Here is a 17,232-nt window from a genome sequence, read left to right as displayed (position 1 = left end):
AAGCTTCTGCAATTAATAGTAGTAATATAATGAATGCAAAACGTAGTTGAAACATTTGTTTACTCTAAACATGAATAAAATATAGCAGTACACTAAGTATTTTTGGTTATTATATTTGTTGAAATAACCTTTTCTGCAGCTTTGGTCAATATCACGATAATATCTTATACCTTGATAAAAGCTTTAGCATTTAATAGTAGTAGTATAATAAATGCTAATTTTTTTGAAACATTAGTTTTCTCTGAACGTGTACACATTATAGAAATACACCAAGTGTTTTGGTTATTATATTTGTCAAAGTAACATTGTTTACAGTTTAGGTTAATATCGTGATAACACTGTATGTCGTGATAAATGCTTCAGCAAGTAGAAGTATGAGTGCAAAATTTAGTTGAAACATTTGTTTACTCTGAACGTGTACACAGTATAGCAATACACTATTTTTGGCTATTATACTTGTTAGCTTTGGATTTTGCAGCTAAATATCACAATAATACAGTATACCGTGATCAGAGCTTATGCAATTAATCGCAACAAGAAAATCTGATACCATCATAAGCCTAAATATAATATAATGCAATGCCCTTGACCTTTCCATTACCCTGCACGTCTTTGCTATCTCCGATTGGAGTCACTTAACCCCGCTGCCTGTCCGTTCTCAGTCGCTGGCAGACGCTGAGATAATTACACTATTTCTTTCCTCCCAGGCTTCCCATAAAGGCAGAGCAGTGGCGCCTCAGTCCGAGCAGTGACCCCGGCCTCATTTGAGCTCCGAAATGAGAACTCTCCCCTATGCCCTCCTTTGACTTTGGCATAAAGCGAATGGCACGTTCTTACAGCAATTAGCGGGGTAATGATCGCCCAACAAGGATCGGTTTATTTGCTCTCGCAGGCAGGGTGTGAATTGGTGTAAGGGCTAAATGAAAGCCGAGTGAAAGGTAAATTGGCTAGAATTAATGGCCCTTGGCCCTCTCCATTGTGATGGTATACGCATGCCCTCTCCAGATTACCCAGGGCTGAGTGCCATGCCTTTGATCAGCCGCTACGCAGAGATGGGCTCCTAGAAGTGCCACTTAACTTTCTATCTCCCGTAACTGTTGGAGCAGATAGCGCCCTCGACTCGCGCTGTTTCATTTGACTGCATTTCGATCTCCCCGAGCTTACGACACAGACAGGATGATGTGATTAAAAACACTGTTGTGGACCTAGTCGCCTCTGCTGATCTGCATTAGATTGGCAGATGAAGCCATATCTCATCTGGTTGTCTGGCAACGCTTCAGACTTCCTGTTGGGAAATGACGCAAATGAACGTGAGGGTAGGAAAATCACTCTGAAATGTGACGCCCGGTCGAAAATTGCATTTAAAATGGCCATACGCGGTGTTTGTCTTGCATAAACGAGTGCATTATTATCATTATTGATCTTTTTTGGGGGGTTTGAAATGAAGCGGGGTGAGTTATAATGCGCCCGTGCGTGTGAAGATGCATAATGGCATGCGTTTCTCCTCTGGAGTCCCATCTCTCATTATGTTCTCCATAAACGAAGCATGTATGAGTTTTCATGAGCTCACTATGCAATGATGAATGGAGGGAAAATTGCATTCTCCTAATGACTAGACTATAGTGCGAGCGAAAGCAGGGTGATGCCTGTACTGTTTGATTTATTACGCTCGCAAATGCACAAAGACAATTACTGATTCATAATGTTTGTCAGGTTTAGGGTCAAGAGTGTTGAGGCAACAATTCATTTTGGAAACAGCACAAAGCCTGTCAGCGTAGTGCAGTTTGCTTTATCAGACCTTCACAGAAAACCCCCTGCCGGCATAAAGGTGGATGTTATTTGGAAAAATAAGATTTTTAGAGCGAAATGATGTGTGATTAGGATGAAGCAGACTATGAATAGTATTGTTCTACAGAGGCATATTAATCAAACTGATTATCCTGCTGCAATGAGTAAGTGAGTGTTAATAACTTCATATTAGAGACTCTATGTGTCAGTTTGTTGTACTGTATGTTGCAGAGATGACAAGGAATAAAGTATTCAGGGACATGATGTCAGTCATGCATAAACTAGTATGAATAATTAAGAGCAGGTTCCTATAGCTGACTATAGTGTTTTGTATTTGCCTCACAAAGCCTGTCGTGTTCTCTGTTATGTTCGGTGTTACAGCCTGTAAAGCATGATTTACTAGCATTTAATGTGAGAAAGTAGGAAAACTCCTCATTTATTATGGCCTGGCACATCATAGCGTTGATTCACAATTTGACACCCTGTGGATTTATTTCATAGGCCGTGATTACTGAGGGATAAATTATCTTAAACTTCACACTATCTTGGTGCTAATCAAGGCACTAAATATGCACTGTTGCCCAAAAGAGTTTAATTCATTTAAAGAAAAATGGCATTAGTCATTTTTTTATTAATTTTTTTTTCAGAGCTTGTCAAAGTTAACTCATTAACATCTTAACCATAATCAAATATGTTTAACACACTATTTGTTTTATTTAACCTGTTAGCCAGCTCTCACTTTTACTGTGTTCATTATTTGTTTTTCCATATGTAAACACTGGAAAACATTGATGAAATGTCCTAGAAAAAAAATATGCCTTAAAGGCCAGTGTTTATATTTCAAATTTGATGAAGATAGCATGCAAAATAATATTTCTGTAAAAGGTTTTCAGAGACTACAGTGCATCTAGAAAGTATTCATAGCGCTTCACTTTTTTCCACATATTTTATCTTACAGACATATTCCAAAATGGAATAATTCATTCATTGTTTATTGTTGCAAATTTAAAAAAAAAAAAAAAAGCTGAAAAATCACTTGTACATCAGTATTCACAGCCTTTGCTCAATGCTTTGTTGATGCACCTTTGGCAGCAATTACAGCCTCAAGTCTTTTTGAATATGATGCCACAAGCTTGGCACACCTGTCTTTGGGAATTTTTTGCTCATTCCTCTTTGCAGTACCTCTCAAGCTCATTTCAAAATCAGTTTGAATGGGAAACCAGATGCAGCCATTTCTCTGTGTACAGCCATTTTCAGATCTCTCCAGAGATGTTCAATAGGATTTAGGTCTGGGCTCTGGCTGGGCCACTCAAGGACATTTACAGAGTTGTTGTGAAGCCACTCCATTGATATTTTGGCGGTGTGCTTTGGGTCATTGTCCTGCTCGAAGATGAACCGTCACCCCAGATGCCTTTTGGGAAACTCCAGGTGGGGAGTGGATTCCGTCTGGCCACTCTACCAAACAGACCTGATTGGTAGTTTGTTGCACGGTTGTCCTGCTGTAAGGTTCTCCTTTCTCCACAGAAGAATTCTGGAGCTCAGACAGAGTGACCATCGGGTTATTGATCACTTCCCTGACTTCTCCCCCGATAACTCAGTTTAGTTGGCCGGCCAGCTATAGAAAGACTGCTGGTGGTTCCAAAAATTTTCCACTCAAGGATGATGGAGGCCACTGTGCTCAATGGAACTTTCAGAGCAGCAGACATGTTTCTGTATACTTCCCCAGCTTTGTGCCTTAAGAAAACCCTGTCTTGGAGGTCTACAAACAATTCCTTTGCCTTCATGCTTGGTTTGTGCTTTGACATGCACTGTCTGGGTTGATTGGACATGGTTTGAAAAGGCATACACCTGTCTATATATGGACCCAACCCTTTTAATACTCATGTGATTTTTCAGGTTTTTTTTATTTTTAATAAATTTGCAACAATTTCAAAAAATCTTTTTTTCACGTTTTCATTAAGGTGTATTGTGCATAGAATTTTGAGGAAATAAATTAATTTAATCCATTTTGGAATAAGGCTGTAACATAAAAGATGTGAAAAAGGTGAATTCCGCTGTGAATACTCTCAGGATGCACTGTGTATGGATGTCCTTCTCTCCCTCAACATCAGAGGTATTTTCTCAAAAATTATCTTCCCAAACTAAAACAGTAACAGTTGCTGAATGATTTGGTCTAGATTCACAGTTCATGTATCTTTGGAAAGAAGACACTTTGGGCTTTATTATCCATCATCCAGAGTTTATAATGCTCAAAATAAAAAAAAAAACAAGTTATAGATGCTAAATTAATGTAAAAAAAATTGCACCGCACTAAACATTTTATTATTTCATAAACAAATATATGAAATTAGTCCTGGAGTAACATAGAAAATTAATAAGTCAAAAGCCACACATCTCCTGAGTATATGTTTTGAATTTGATTGAAATATCATGCAGACATTTATGGAATTATTTTTCTAGCAACTATTTATTATTATTTTAACACTAGTTTGACAACATCCATGCTTCATTCTGATCAGTTTGACAGTAAAACTGACAGTAACTAATAGAAGTGTATGCAAACACACAAGAAGTCTCTTGTGGCAAGCACATTTAACAGCAAGCAAACGATGGAGAAATACCTCTTTTGCAGGTTATTTATTTGTAAATCAATTCCATACATGCTGTTTGCAATAAAAGCATTTGCATTCTTTGAATAGTGGAATTTAATTATCGTTGAAGCTGAACCATCAGTGAACACCTGTGGAGGAGTGCGTCTTTATGCTTGTGGGAATTATGTTCAAGGGTGAAGAAAGTTGGTATTACACTTATATGTTTGAAATGATTGTGGTTTGATTCATCGCTGTGCAAAAGTTTGGGGTCAGTAAGATTTTTTTTTTTTAATAACTTATTTAATTCTTCAAGGACATCTAAAAGTTGACCAAAAGTATCAATAAAGTCACTTTTGCTGAAAATTCTGTTCTTTTTACTTAATATCATCTTTAAATCCTCCACAATAATATTAGGCTGCACTACTGTTTTTAACATTGAGGGCTGGGCAAATAATCGAAAAGTAATTTAAATCGACATTCAAAAGCTATAATCGGCCAAATTTTTCCAGGACGATTTTTTCAATTACTTTTTCTGCCACATATGGAGTCACGCCCTGCTGTGTTAAAGTCAGATTTATATTTCTGCCGACCACATCTTATTTCAGGTCAAGTAAGACCATGGACTTATTTTTGAGTCTTACTTTGCACTACACTGACGATGATTGAAATGCCTCAAGAGAGCTTATTTTCCATTACATTAAAATTAGTATTTACATTAAAATATTTGTTTACAGAAGATTAAATACATGTTTAAAATATTATTTACAGGATATTCAAGAGTTGTTTTATTGAGAAGTGATACTGATTATTTTCTACTTTTAAAACACTGATGATAATTTATTTTGCTTCCAAAATGCAAGTTATTTATTTTTCACTTTTTTTAATAAGAAAAAAAGTGACTGTTCGTTTTAGGCCATGTGTGTTTTAATTTCAGTTGTTCAACTTTGATGTTCAATAAATAATCATAGATAGTAGATAGTGTGTGTTTCCTTCAATTATTTTAAAATCAAGTTATGGACCCTTCATTCAGAAACCTCTCACTTGTAATTTGTGAGCACATTTAGTGTACAAAACTTGTCAGTGTAAATTAATGGCTATTGTAAATTTCGCTGCCACAGAAATAACATTTTAAAAATGTTCTATTGGGTTGAGGTCAGGTGAATGGCTGGGCCATTCTAGCAGCTTTTTTGTTTTTCTTTTTTACTGAGAGATTTCAGCTGCTGTCTGAGATTTTCATGCTGTTTTACACCTCTTTTTCGTCATGTGTTCAATACATATTCACTGTCACTTCATTTTATTACACAACATTTATAAGTAATGTATATGTAAATGCTTTTTTTCATCTCCAAACTTTGAATGTTAATGTAGTTATTGATTATTATGGATATGGTTGTTTATGTAGGCATGTCAACAACGCTTATTTTGTGGTGTCCACAATTTTTTTTAACCCTTTAACTGCCTGCTTTACCAAATGGTTATCTATATTTTGACTGTTATAAATGTCTGTTAAAGTCATTTAAAGAATGACTGTTTTAAATAATGGTTTACACTACACACCATTGTTGGTTTACAAAAAAATCTAATCAAAATCAAAACAATCCTGTTGCACTACTACACTTGATTTTGGTTTTATTGTATTAAAAAAAAAAACAAGTAAACGAGTGTTAAATGAGAATCTGAAATATTTTATGGCATACCTCAAAAAAACAAAGATGATTTAGTATTCAAAAATGTTACATTTTGATAATGTTTTTTCTCTTGTTTTTAACTTTTCATAGTATATGTATTAAAACCAGTTTCTTTACCACAAACTGACATATGAACCATTTGGTAAAAGTTGTTATTTTAAAAATTATGGGATGTGTTGGAAAAAAAAAGTGCATTGAGTGTGTTAACTAGCGACATTAAGAGTTAAGAAATGCAATCCAATTTTTTATTTCCCGGTGGGCTAGTTAATGGGTTAACCTATTCAAAATACACGCCTCATGTAGTTTTGATTTATAATTTACATCTTTTCATTTACATTTCATTTACTTTTTTTTTTACAAAGACCTAAAAAAAATCTAATTAATCATCAAAGAATTATTTGTTTTATTTTAGCATCTTAAAGGGATAGTTCACCCAAAATGGAAAATTCTGTCATCATTTACTCACCCTTCACTTCAAAAATGTTAGAAACCTGTTACCAGTGACCTCCATATTTGTTTTTCCTACTATGAAAGTCATTGGTTACAAGTTTGTAACATTATTCAAAATATCTTCTTTTGTGTTCAACAAAAAAAGAAACTCATAAAGGTATAGAAGCATTTGAGAGTGAATAATAGATGAGTCAATTTTCAGTTTTGGGAAAACTATGTCTTTTAGTAAATTCATCTGGCCTTCAGCAGACAGTGCATCTTAAGTTCACACAGTGGTGGTGAGGATACAGGTTTAATCAACGATCTGCAAGCCAGAGTGCTTTCAGCCAGGACACGAAGCAGGGTCACAAAGCCTAGCATCAACAACTGCGGCGGGCGCAGAAGTCTGAGTTTCGACCGGACCCAATCATCAGAGGCTTATCCTCCCAATGTAGGTCAAGGACCATGATGCAATTTCTCAGCGCAGCCAGATGATAGTTATTCAGTTTGAAAGATATCCAGAGCTGTGCTGGCACACAACGCATCAGCGTGGCAGGACTGGGGAAAGGTCAGCCTCGTATATATATCTCAGGCTTCTGTCACTGGAACTTTGATGATTATAAAAAACGGCACAACAGGAAGAGACCTGTAGCAAAATATGAATTCCCTCCTCCAGCTGCCGACGCCTGCCGGTGGGAGAGCTAAATAAGAGCTCGCGTCTAGGATCCTCTGAAAGGTCTGGGATATCTGGCTTCCCAGCAGCATCTACATGACTCCAGACTCCAATTATTGGGAGCCACATCCCCTCTGACGTGCACAAAAGCCTTTGTTATCGCTCTGCCCACAAACACAGCCGGTCTGTGCTTAGCCTTGGAATTGGCTGGATTGCTGCGTATTAACCAGCCGATAGAAGGAGAGGATTTCAAAAGGGAAAGGTGGTTTCATCTGGGTTTGCTTTAATTATATGGAACGCCGTGTTGCTGGATGAGGTGGGCAGGAAAGACGTTCCTGGGCCTCTGCAGATAAAAGTTCTTCTTTTCTCAGTCTTCTCATCCTTGGGAGTCTAGAAGTCGCTCGCCAGTTGGGGAGGTGTGTATCGTAGGTGTGTGAAGCATTAGTGCGTGCGACTTAAGGATAATTAATCATTGAACATATGCTTGACTTCCTGAATGCAATAAAGGACACTCTTTGGCCGGGCGCTTCGTTATGCCTTGATAATTAAAGCATGATTAATACATTTATCTCTTCATTAATGAGTGACCTTGGGAGGCTGTCTTTGTACATCGCTAACTACATAAGAGAGGCAAGAAAAATTGTGCAAGGCAAACTTGCTTCCTTTGAAGGCTAAATATCCCTCTCCATTAGCTGCAAGACATTAAGGGAGTCTTAAGTGAACTGGCCTGATTTAAGCAGATATATAGAGCAATTTCAATGCCCTGCGGTCCACATGATCTGTTTTAAGTTCCGAAAGGGAACTTCGATTAATGAACGATTTATACCAAGAAAAAGAGCATGACTATCCCGCTCAACCGCAGTTTGAATGTGCCTTTTAGTCCTCATACTTACATAGTCGTTTACTGGTAAGTGGTCCATGACGTCTCGGGCCTGACGCGGACCTCTTGCTTCCAGCTCTGGGGTCTCTTCAACATCATCTATATCGTGAAACTCAGAATCTGCATAACAGAAGTATAGATGATGATGCTAAAAAATCTATTATTTGTCATGTATAATAAAAATAGCATGGCATGGGCTTTAAAACACAATGTAGCAATACTGCTGTGTTCCATATTGAGAAGTTTCCTCAAGATTTTAAGATGAGTATGGGTTGTTTTCTCATGACGTGCGAAATTAAGATGGAGGGCAGGAAGTGATTCATCTACACAGGAATTGCTATCAGAACATCAAAATATGTCTGTTTCATGTTGTTTATAATTGTTTAAAGCCAAAATAAAAAAATGGCAAACAGCTGTTATAGAACTCCAAAGGTTTTGGCTCATAAAAGGGGGAAGTTTAAGAAACTGGCTGAAAAACGAAAGAAATGGCGACATTTATTTAAAACATTTTTTAAATAAATCCATGTCTACAAACTCTTTTTGACGCGATAATTCGTTTGATAGCACCAATAAATATTATACACAGGCTTAGCTATGAGTATTAATATGTTCATGTGTTATAAAAAAATCTGATATAAACACCAACACACTTACAAAATCCAGAAGAGTGTAAATGACATAACGTTACCCTGCCGTGTAATCGCTTCATCTTGTTTTGCAATAATCCAAATCTTTACTGGCGTTTCGGCAGAATAAACAACCGTAACGTGAACATCAAAATGCGCAGCAGCGTTAAATGTTTGTTGATGGTAAGTTCATTAAGTTTATTCCCCCTTACAAAAATAAAGAAAGAATATAATGTAGACAATGCGTCCACCCTTTTGTATGCTTTCATCTGTTATTTTGTGATGTCTGGAAGATATCTGCATGGGGAAAAAACTAAAGTTATAGTAATTTTTAATAAACATGTTTTTTAAGCACTTCAAGAGTTCACACTTAGCTGATGATTTATAAAGCTTGTTTGGCATGCTGTCCCGGGAGAGAGCCCCGAGCTCAAGGACTCTTCGAGTCCGAGGCTTCCTCCCGTTTGGCAGAGCGAGAGGGGAGCCTGAGCTCAGTGGATCTCAGAACTCCCCCGCTGCGGTAGCCAAGGGAACACGAGGGTTAGATAAATGCTTAGTTGTTATGCTTGTTGAATGTCTTTGGATGGTGGGAGGAAACCGGAGTACCCAGGAAAAACCCACACGGACACGGGGAGAACATACAAACTCCTCACAGAAACACCCACTTTCCATTCTTGCTGTGGGGCTCGCAGTGCTAACCACTGGGCCGCCGTGTCGCCCAGTCAGAGGTAAAGGAGGAGAAAAAGGGGAGGAGAGGGGTTTCTTCCTAACGAAGATAAAGTGAACTGAAAACTGTGGTTATTTATAGTAGCTTAGGGCTCGAACGATTGGAAGATACGGATTAGCAAATTCGAGACCGGCTGTGATAAATCATAAGCACGTGATCCTCTCGAAATTAGTTTATGAATAAACTTTGCATAGTAAATTGTGTAATGAGTACAACTCTTTTGTTAACGAATGTTACAGAATACTGTAGTATAGTAAACTGATAAATGCCACTGGCTTGCATGGTTCAGGACTTGTGGAGCTGTGCATCGATAGATTTGCTCTTCAGTGTTTGGACTTTCAGCAATGAAACTTAAACCACACTGAACTGAACTTCAACTCTGAAAACTGGACCGACATTGCTTCAATTTACTATAATCTTCTATGTAATGCTGCTTTGACACAACCTACATTGTAAAAGCGCTATAGAAATAAAGATGAATTGAATTAAATAAACTGTAATAAATACTGTGATGTTAGTGTAAACTGTGGTGCATTGTGATTGTGTATAATTAAAGTGAAGATAACTGAAGCCTATTGAATAATTAGTTTTTTACTACAGTTGCGCTGTACCACAGCAACAATATAATTACTATGACAGTTTAATTCAATTAATTATCTATAGCATGCTTCCAAACACTATCATATTTACTGTAGTATTTTTTCATGTAACATAACAGCTTATACAGTATCTACCACCTCGATGACAGGAAAATAAATGTGTTCAGTAAAAAACTCGTCCCTCTTAATGATTTAAGGATAATGCCCAACATATGTGGTTGTTTTCTATTTATATCTCCTCTGAAATATGGTATAAATCGCAAAAATACAGACTTTCCTCTTTGTCTCCCATTCAGTTTTTTACTTCCTGCCCTCCATCTGAATTTTGCATGTCACCACAACCATGTGATCAGGGGCGCTGCTGGCCGCCACAGGCTCTCTGTCAAGCGAAGGGCGTGAATACAGATGAAAGGAGGGGGGGTGGGATCGCAGTAGTCGCGGGCCCCTAAATGTGTGGGCCCCTTAGAATCGTCCTAACTTTTCACCCCTAGGGTCGCCCCTGCACGTGACTGAGACGATTTGGTGGCCACTATAGGATAAACATGGAAGTGATACATTAATGTTGACTAATATTGATTGTGATCTGAGGATAAAATGTTAGCAATTACAGCCATTTAACAATTTGCTTAACTGCAGATGACCAGGCTTCTGTTATGTTAACCAATTATCATCAACAATTAAAACATTTCCAGTTTTAAATAATTAGGATTATAAGCCTCTTAATGCCCAAGGTGTTTTTACATGCATTTTTTATTTCTCATCGGTATTTGGGCTTATTGGAACCTAATTAGAAATAAAACCTAAGAATCATCTTTTGATATGATGTACTTTTAGAGAAAAATGATGTCCATATATGTGGACTCGTTGTCCCAATTTACATAAAACACTTTTTCCTGACTGTTTTTTAATACATACGTAGCATATACATTTTTTGAACTTGCTTCGACTATCAGAGAGTAAAAACAACATTTTCCCCCAATTTGGACTGTTAAAAATAGTGTTTGGGACATTTCATATGCTCAAAAACAGTTGCAGGATGACACTGTACGTCTGTAACAAAATATAAAACTTTCAAAGTATTTTAAATAGCCATTTAAGAGCTTAAATGTGCTGTCCACACATGTGGCCACTAAGCCCTAGAAGGTTAAATGATCATTACATATACCCATTATAATAAATGCCACATCTTTAATCTTCCTATGCCCGCATTTAAAAAATCCAGTAATAAACGTTAGTTTGTGGATTAATCTTTCTTTAACATGGTGTATGGTATCCTTAATTAGATAATGAACATATTGTCTACGACATTTAGTGTGTGTGTGTGTGTGTGTGTGTGTGTGTGTGTGTGTTATAAGGATTTTTTTTCTTCCTACCGAAAGGAAGTACAAGCAAACAGTTGAGGGCAAAAGAAATTACAGACTTGACTCTTGGGCTATTCTGAAACCTTATTACTGTTGTTGAATTGGATTTCAAGTTGGTGAAGCCCTGTTTCTAACCTCTGAGAGGAGATGGGTGGATCCAGTGGATGGGGAGGTCTTGGCAAATCTCCCCAATCTTGGAATTTGACAGGAATGTTTTGTTGGAGATGGGCTCTTCGGCTGGAATCCATATCTGAGAGTCCACCATCTGCATATCCACTTCACCCGTCTCAGTTACCTGAAAAAAAAAAGTTGATTTGTAATGCTTACAAAAGGGTTTATAGTGCGCCAGATGAGTATGGATAATCTGGGATCAATAGTATGAAGGTCAGTATCAGTACACATGGAGTGTCAATGTAATACCATATTAGCAGGGTGCGAATTATGCCTTGACGATCGGGGGGGTCAACTTTTTCAGTAATGTTAGGTAAATCCAATTGTATGTATTTATTTAAATTCATTCATTCATTTTCTTGTCGGCTTAGTCCCTTTATTGATCCGGGGTCACCACAGTGGAATGAACCGCCAACTTATCCAGCAAGTTTTTACGCAGCGGATGCCCTTTCAGCAGCAACCCATCTCTGGGAAAATTTATTTAAATTACATCTAGTTTTTAAAAAAATGTATTTAAGTTTTCAGTGTTTTGTGGGATATTTAGTGAATCCTGACTTACAGTATCCGATTAGCTACTTTTGAAGTTACTTCAAGTCAAAAAATGTATCTAATTTGACTTTACTTTTAGGCTATATGTAGAAATAAACAGCTATTTTACAAGAAAACTTTTGTGAAAAGTTACAGTAGGTTTTTTTTCCGGTGCTCTAGATCTGCCGGTTTTAGACCGTTGAATGAGTTTTTTCTAACAGACTGATTGACACGATTATGCATTCACAGTGGTATGAACCATTATAGGGATGGTCAAATCTTTATTTTATATATATATATATATATATATATATATATATATATATATATATATATATATATATATATATATATATATATATATATATATATATATATATATTCATAATCAATATATACATTTTATTTCTTTTATTAATTTAATTATTAACATTATTATTTAAAATAGCGGCACGGTGTTGCCTCACTGCAAGAAGGTTGCTGGTTTGAGCCTCAGCTGGGTTAGTTGGCATTTCTGTGTGGAATTTGCATTTTCTCCTTGTGTTTGAATGGGTTTCTCCTGGGTGCTCTGGCCCCTTTAGATGAATTGGCTAAGCTAATTTGTCTATTGTGTATGTGTGTGAATTAGAGTGTATAGATGTTTCTTAGTGATGGGTTGGAGCTGGAAAAGGCATTCGCTGCATAAAACATATGCTAGATAAGTTGGCGATTCATTCCACTGTGGTGACCTCGGATTAATAAAGGGACCAAGCCATAAAGAAAATGAATTAATTAATTATTTAAACTACAAAGCAGAGCAAATTTTTCTCAGTATTAGAGAGCTGACCCCTCTATACATTTTGTTTTGGATGTCCTTCAGGGGGGATCAAGCGTCAATTAGGAAGTCACCCCCCCCCCTCTATAATTTGCATCCTGCATATCAGTACTATGTAAAATACTGAAATGGGGACAGATTTACTAAATAGGGCAAAAAAGGTAGGTATATAATACCATGAAATGCTGATAGAAGTGGGAAGTTTTGCGAGAGATCCATCCAATGTGCAAATTAAAAAGCATTGCAGCTATTTTAATGACTAACACAAATGATGTTGCAGACAAGCATATGCAATGATAATCATGTGTTTAATCTACTAACAACACAAACACAAAATCTAATAGGGCATGCTTTTTTTAGCTTTTAAATCATGACAGATGTACAGTAAGTCGACTACCACAGACCTTATTAAATCATGTTAAAATTACTATCATAGATTTTGCATCTGAAATAGAAAAACCTAAAATTGCATATGCCATCAAACCAGCCACGAAATAACTGTCTATTCTTTTTTTTTTTGACTAACTTTAGACTATACTTGTCTTTAGTAAACCTATTTATTTATACCATATATAGATGTGCACGCTGCAAGCATATTCAGATAATAGTATTCTCTTTTTTAAGATATATGGATCACAGCTATTAATATTTTAATTGTACATTATTTTACAATTGATTTTACATTTATCATATTATTATTATTATTATAATTATTATTATTACTCTGAAATTATGGAAAAAATGGGGCAATATACTTTTAAAAATGTATACTTTTATACTTTATAGGGAATAATATAGACAATTCTCTCTAACATGTACCTGAATGACTATTTTGTTTATTTATTATTTTTTTTTTGCTCTCATAGTTCACAGACAAGTTTAGTAAATATGCTCATTTGAATATTATTTGCAATATTATTTTTTATCGCCGTTTAACATTTTGCTTAACTGCATATGATCAGACTTCTGTTTTTGTTTATGATTTATCAATGAGAAATAACCAACTTCAAATTTGATATAATTTAAATCAGTAATAAATTACCCATCAATTTATTATATTATTTATTCATTATACTTTTCTCTCAATTTAGCTTATGTGGCTTACCATTTATTCATTCAATTTACTTCGACTTAGTCCCTTTATTAAACAGGGGTCGCCACAACCGAATGAAACGCCAACTTATCCAGCATATGTTTTACGCAGTGGATGCCCTTCCAGCCACAACCCAACACTGGGAAACACCCATACACTCTTGCATTTACACTTATCCTACAGCTAATTTAGCTTATTCAATTCAGCTATACAGCATGTGCTTGGACTTCAGGGAAACCCCACAGGGCCGGCATTTCTTTATGAAGTTTGCATGTTCTCCCCGTGTTGGTGTATGTTTCCTCCGGGTGGTCTGGTTTTCCCCCATAGTCCAAAGACTTTAGGTGAATTGAATAAACTAGGTAGGCCGTAGTGTATGTGTGCGAATGCAAGAGTTTATGAGTGTTCCCCTGTGCTACTTTGCAGCTGGAACGCTATCCGCTGTCTAAAACATATGCCGGATAAGTTGGCGGTTCATTCCGCTGTGGTGACCCCTGATTAATGGACTAAAAGAAAATTATATTATATTATATTATATTATATTATATTATATTATATTATATTATATTATATTATATATGTTGTTGCTTTATGGAAAGATGTTTCTGTCAGCCTTTGGAAAGCAGAAGTCTCTGTTTGAATGAATGCGATAAGTGAAGCATCAGTGGGGTGAGTGCTTTATGACCGGTTGCTTGTGTCTTTCTGCACATGGTAAGATGAAAGATATGTTTTATGCTACATAAATATAAGACAGTTGATTTTTTTTTTTTTTTATAATATAACTAAAACACTTACATCAGTGGAAAGTATTGATATTCAGATGCCCCTTCGGCTTGACTGAAACTGACCCAATTCTTTTCAAACCCTCTAAACACATTTCTATTTGTGCACATGCAGCCTTCCTAAGTCTCCTTCCCACAGCCCAAGCAGGATAAAGCTGGAGTGAGTTTCTGCTTTATGCTATTGCCTTGGATCATTTCACTTTCTCTCCGCAGGGAACAGAGAACTAACTGCTGACCATGGCTAAAATATTTAATTTGACCTCTCTTAAAGACCATAGCTGTACCTCCTTGAGAAACAGACTTATTTCCTCCCTTGCTGTGAAAAAGTGCCCTTTTCTGCAAGCACTAATGGTGTTGCATTATAATTTGCACAGTAATAGGAGTACAAAAATTTATTTGAGGTTATTATGACTTTAGAGCATGTCTACTGTGTTAATGTGGTTCCACCATGTTAACACATTACATTCCAGCTAAAACTGCTTCTTTTAAAGGTTGAAGTCACTAGCTATGTTTCCGTGCAAAGATGCAAATTAGATTTATGTGCAAAACTGGAATATTGCATAAAGAATTAGCAAATAAGTCAATGTTTCTCTCCAATGAGCCAATGAAGTGACAAAAAATGTTACTTCCTATTAAACCGGCATCAAATATTGAAAAGAAAAAGGTAATTTACTGGTTTGGAAAAGCCACTGTAGGTCTTTTTCATTATATATCAGAAGATGAAACACAATCCATCTGCAGTGGCTTTTGTAGGCATGAGACCACTCTTTGGGAGTGCAGATGCTCAAGACCGTTCTGTGAGGTAATAATACAGAACCACTTTGATGAAAGACTTTGGTTAAGGAACTTTAGAAATTTCAGATGTTGTGCAATGTGGTTGGTCCACTGGTTTATCTATTAATGTCATCCCATCATGTCATTTTTTTGTGTTATCACATGATCTGTAAAGGGCAGGACACAACAAACTAATGGTTGGCCATTGAGCTTCATTGGGTCATCAGTTGGCGATGGTCTGGGTACACTGAAAAAAATTATTTATTGGGTTCACTTATTTTTATTTTAAGGTAACTAGACTACGTGACAAGTCTTGTGGCCTATCCAAGTTTTAGGAACAACAAATAATAACTTGACTACTTGACTTCTAGTTGATCATTTGGTATAAAAAGTGGCTTATATGAAAGGCAAAGGCCTCTAGATTTGCCTATTTTTATTAAGTAAAATATGATCATGCCTTGATTTTAATTGTTTAAGTAGGACAGTAAGGTCTGACTTTGCTTAGACAAAAGTCTTGTAAATAATGTACAGTATAGAGTATACAGAATACAGTATAAAGCCATGGTGCAGTGGGAAAATAATTAATATTGTGTATGACTCCTATAAGCTTAGAGGACTGCATCCATACATCTCTGCAATGACTCAAATAACTTATTTATAAAGTCTTCTGGAATTGCAAAGAAAGCGTTCTTGCAGGACTCCCAGAGTTCATCAAGATTCTTTGGATTCCTCTTCAATGCCTTCGCTTTCATTTTATCCCAGACATGCTCAATAATGTTCATGTCTGGTGACTGGGCTGGCCAATCTTGGAGCACCTTGACCTTATTTGCTTTCAGGAACTTTGATGTGAAGGCTGAAGTATGAGAAGGAGTGCTATCCTGCTGAAGAATTTGCCCTCTCCTGTGGTTTGTAATGTAATGGGCAGCACATATGTCTTGATACCTCAGGCTGTTGATGTTGCCATCCACTTTGTAAATCTGTCGCACACCCCCATACTGAATGTAACCCCAAACCATGATTTTTCTTCACTAAATGACTTATTTCTGTGAGTGTCTTGGGTTAATGCAGGTTCCAATAGGTCTTCTGCAGTATTTGTGATAAATTTAGGATGCAGTTCAACAGATGATTCATCTGAAAAATCAGCCTTCTGCCACTTTACCAAATGATCAACTAGAAGTCACGTTGTTATTTGTTGCTCTTACAACTGGGATCAGTGACAAGACTTTTGTCAGATAGTGAAGTTGCAAATAATTTAAATGGGATGAATTTAAACAAACAAACTAAATTTAGTAATGTTCAACTTCATTTGTTTGTTTAAATTCACCCCATACAATATGTTTGCAACCACTTAACTTAATTTTTTTAGTAAATCCAATGAATTGTGTTTTTTCAGTGTAGTTGGTTTGGTGTGTTCCATACATATTCAGCGTGTAGAATCGCCGTAGGCTGAACGCAGCACTCTGATTGGGTTTTTAGCAACAATTCAACAAACAATTCAAGTCAAGAAACAACACTTAAAGAGTCCGTCTGTAATTTAGCTACATTTCTACTGCTTTGTTTATGCTTTGCACGTGGCGGTTCTGGTTTTATTTAATGGAATAAGAAAACAGGCTACTAAAAACAACTACTTAAAACAAAACCACATGACTTTTTAATTTGTATATCGGAATTTATTTGGTAAATCTGTTTCCATTGTAGTTTATGCACATTTGTT

At 36.4% G+C, this 17,232-nt stretch overlaps 2 protein-coding genes across 31 annotated transcripts in view; one reads left to right on the top strand and one right to left on the bottom strand.

Moving 5' to 3' along the window:
* Window positions 1–17,232, bottom strand: part of tnmd (tenomodulin) — a 344,370-nt gene that overhangs the window by 5,346 nt on the left and 321,792 nt on the right. For all 14 annotated transcript variants that reach the window (XM_087280537.1, XM_087280538.1, XM_087280539.1 and 11 more), the window contains 2 exon segments: window positions 11,495–11,654; window positions 8,063–8,169 (listed from right to left, as the gene is read on the bottom strand). In XM_087280537.1, coding sequence (XP_087136663.1) covers window positions 8,063–8,169; window positions 11,495–11,654 — 267 coding nt within the window.
* Window positions 1–17,232, top strand: part of LOC141377576 (uncharacterized) — a 79,356-nt gene that overhangs the window by 11,895 nt on the left and 50,229 nt on the right. The gene's annotated exons all lie outside the window — the stretch shown is intronic.

The sequence above is a fragment of the Danio rerio genome, chromosome 14 (assembly GCF_052040795.2).
Source record: "Danio rerio strain M-AB ecotype USA chromosome 14, GRCz13ab, whole genome shotgun sequence".
Classification (NCBI taxonomy): Eukaryota; Metazoa; Chordata; class Actinopteri; order Cypriniformes; family Danionidae; genus Danio; species Danio rerio.
The sequence above is the reverse complement of the archived record's forward strand: the minus strand, read 5'-3'. Positions and strand labels throughout refer to the sequence as shown.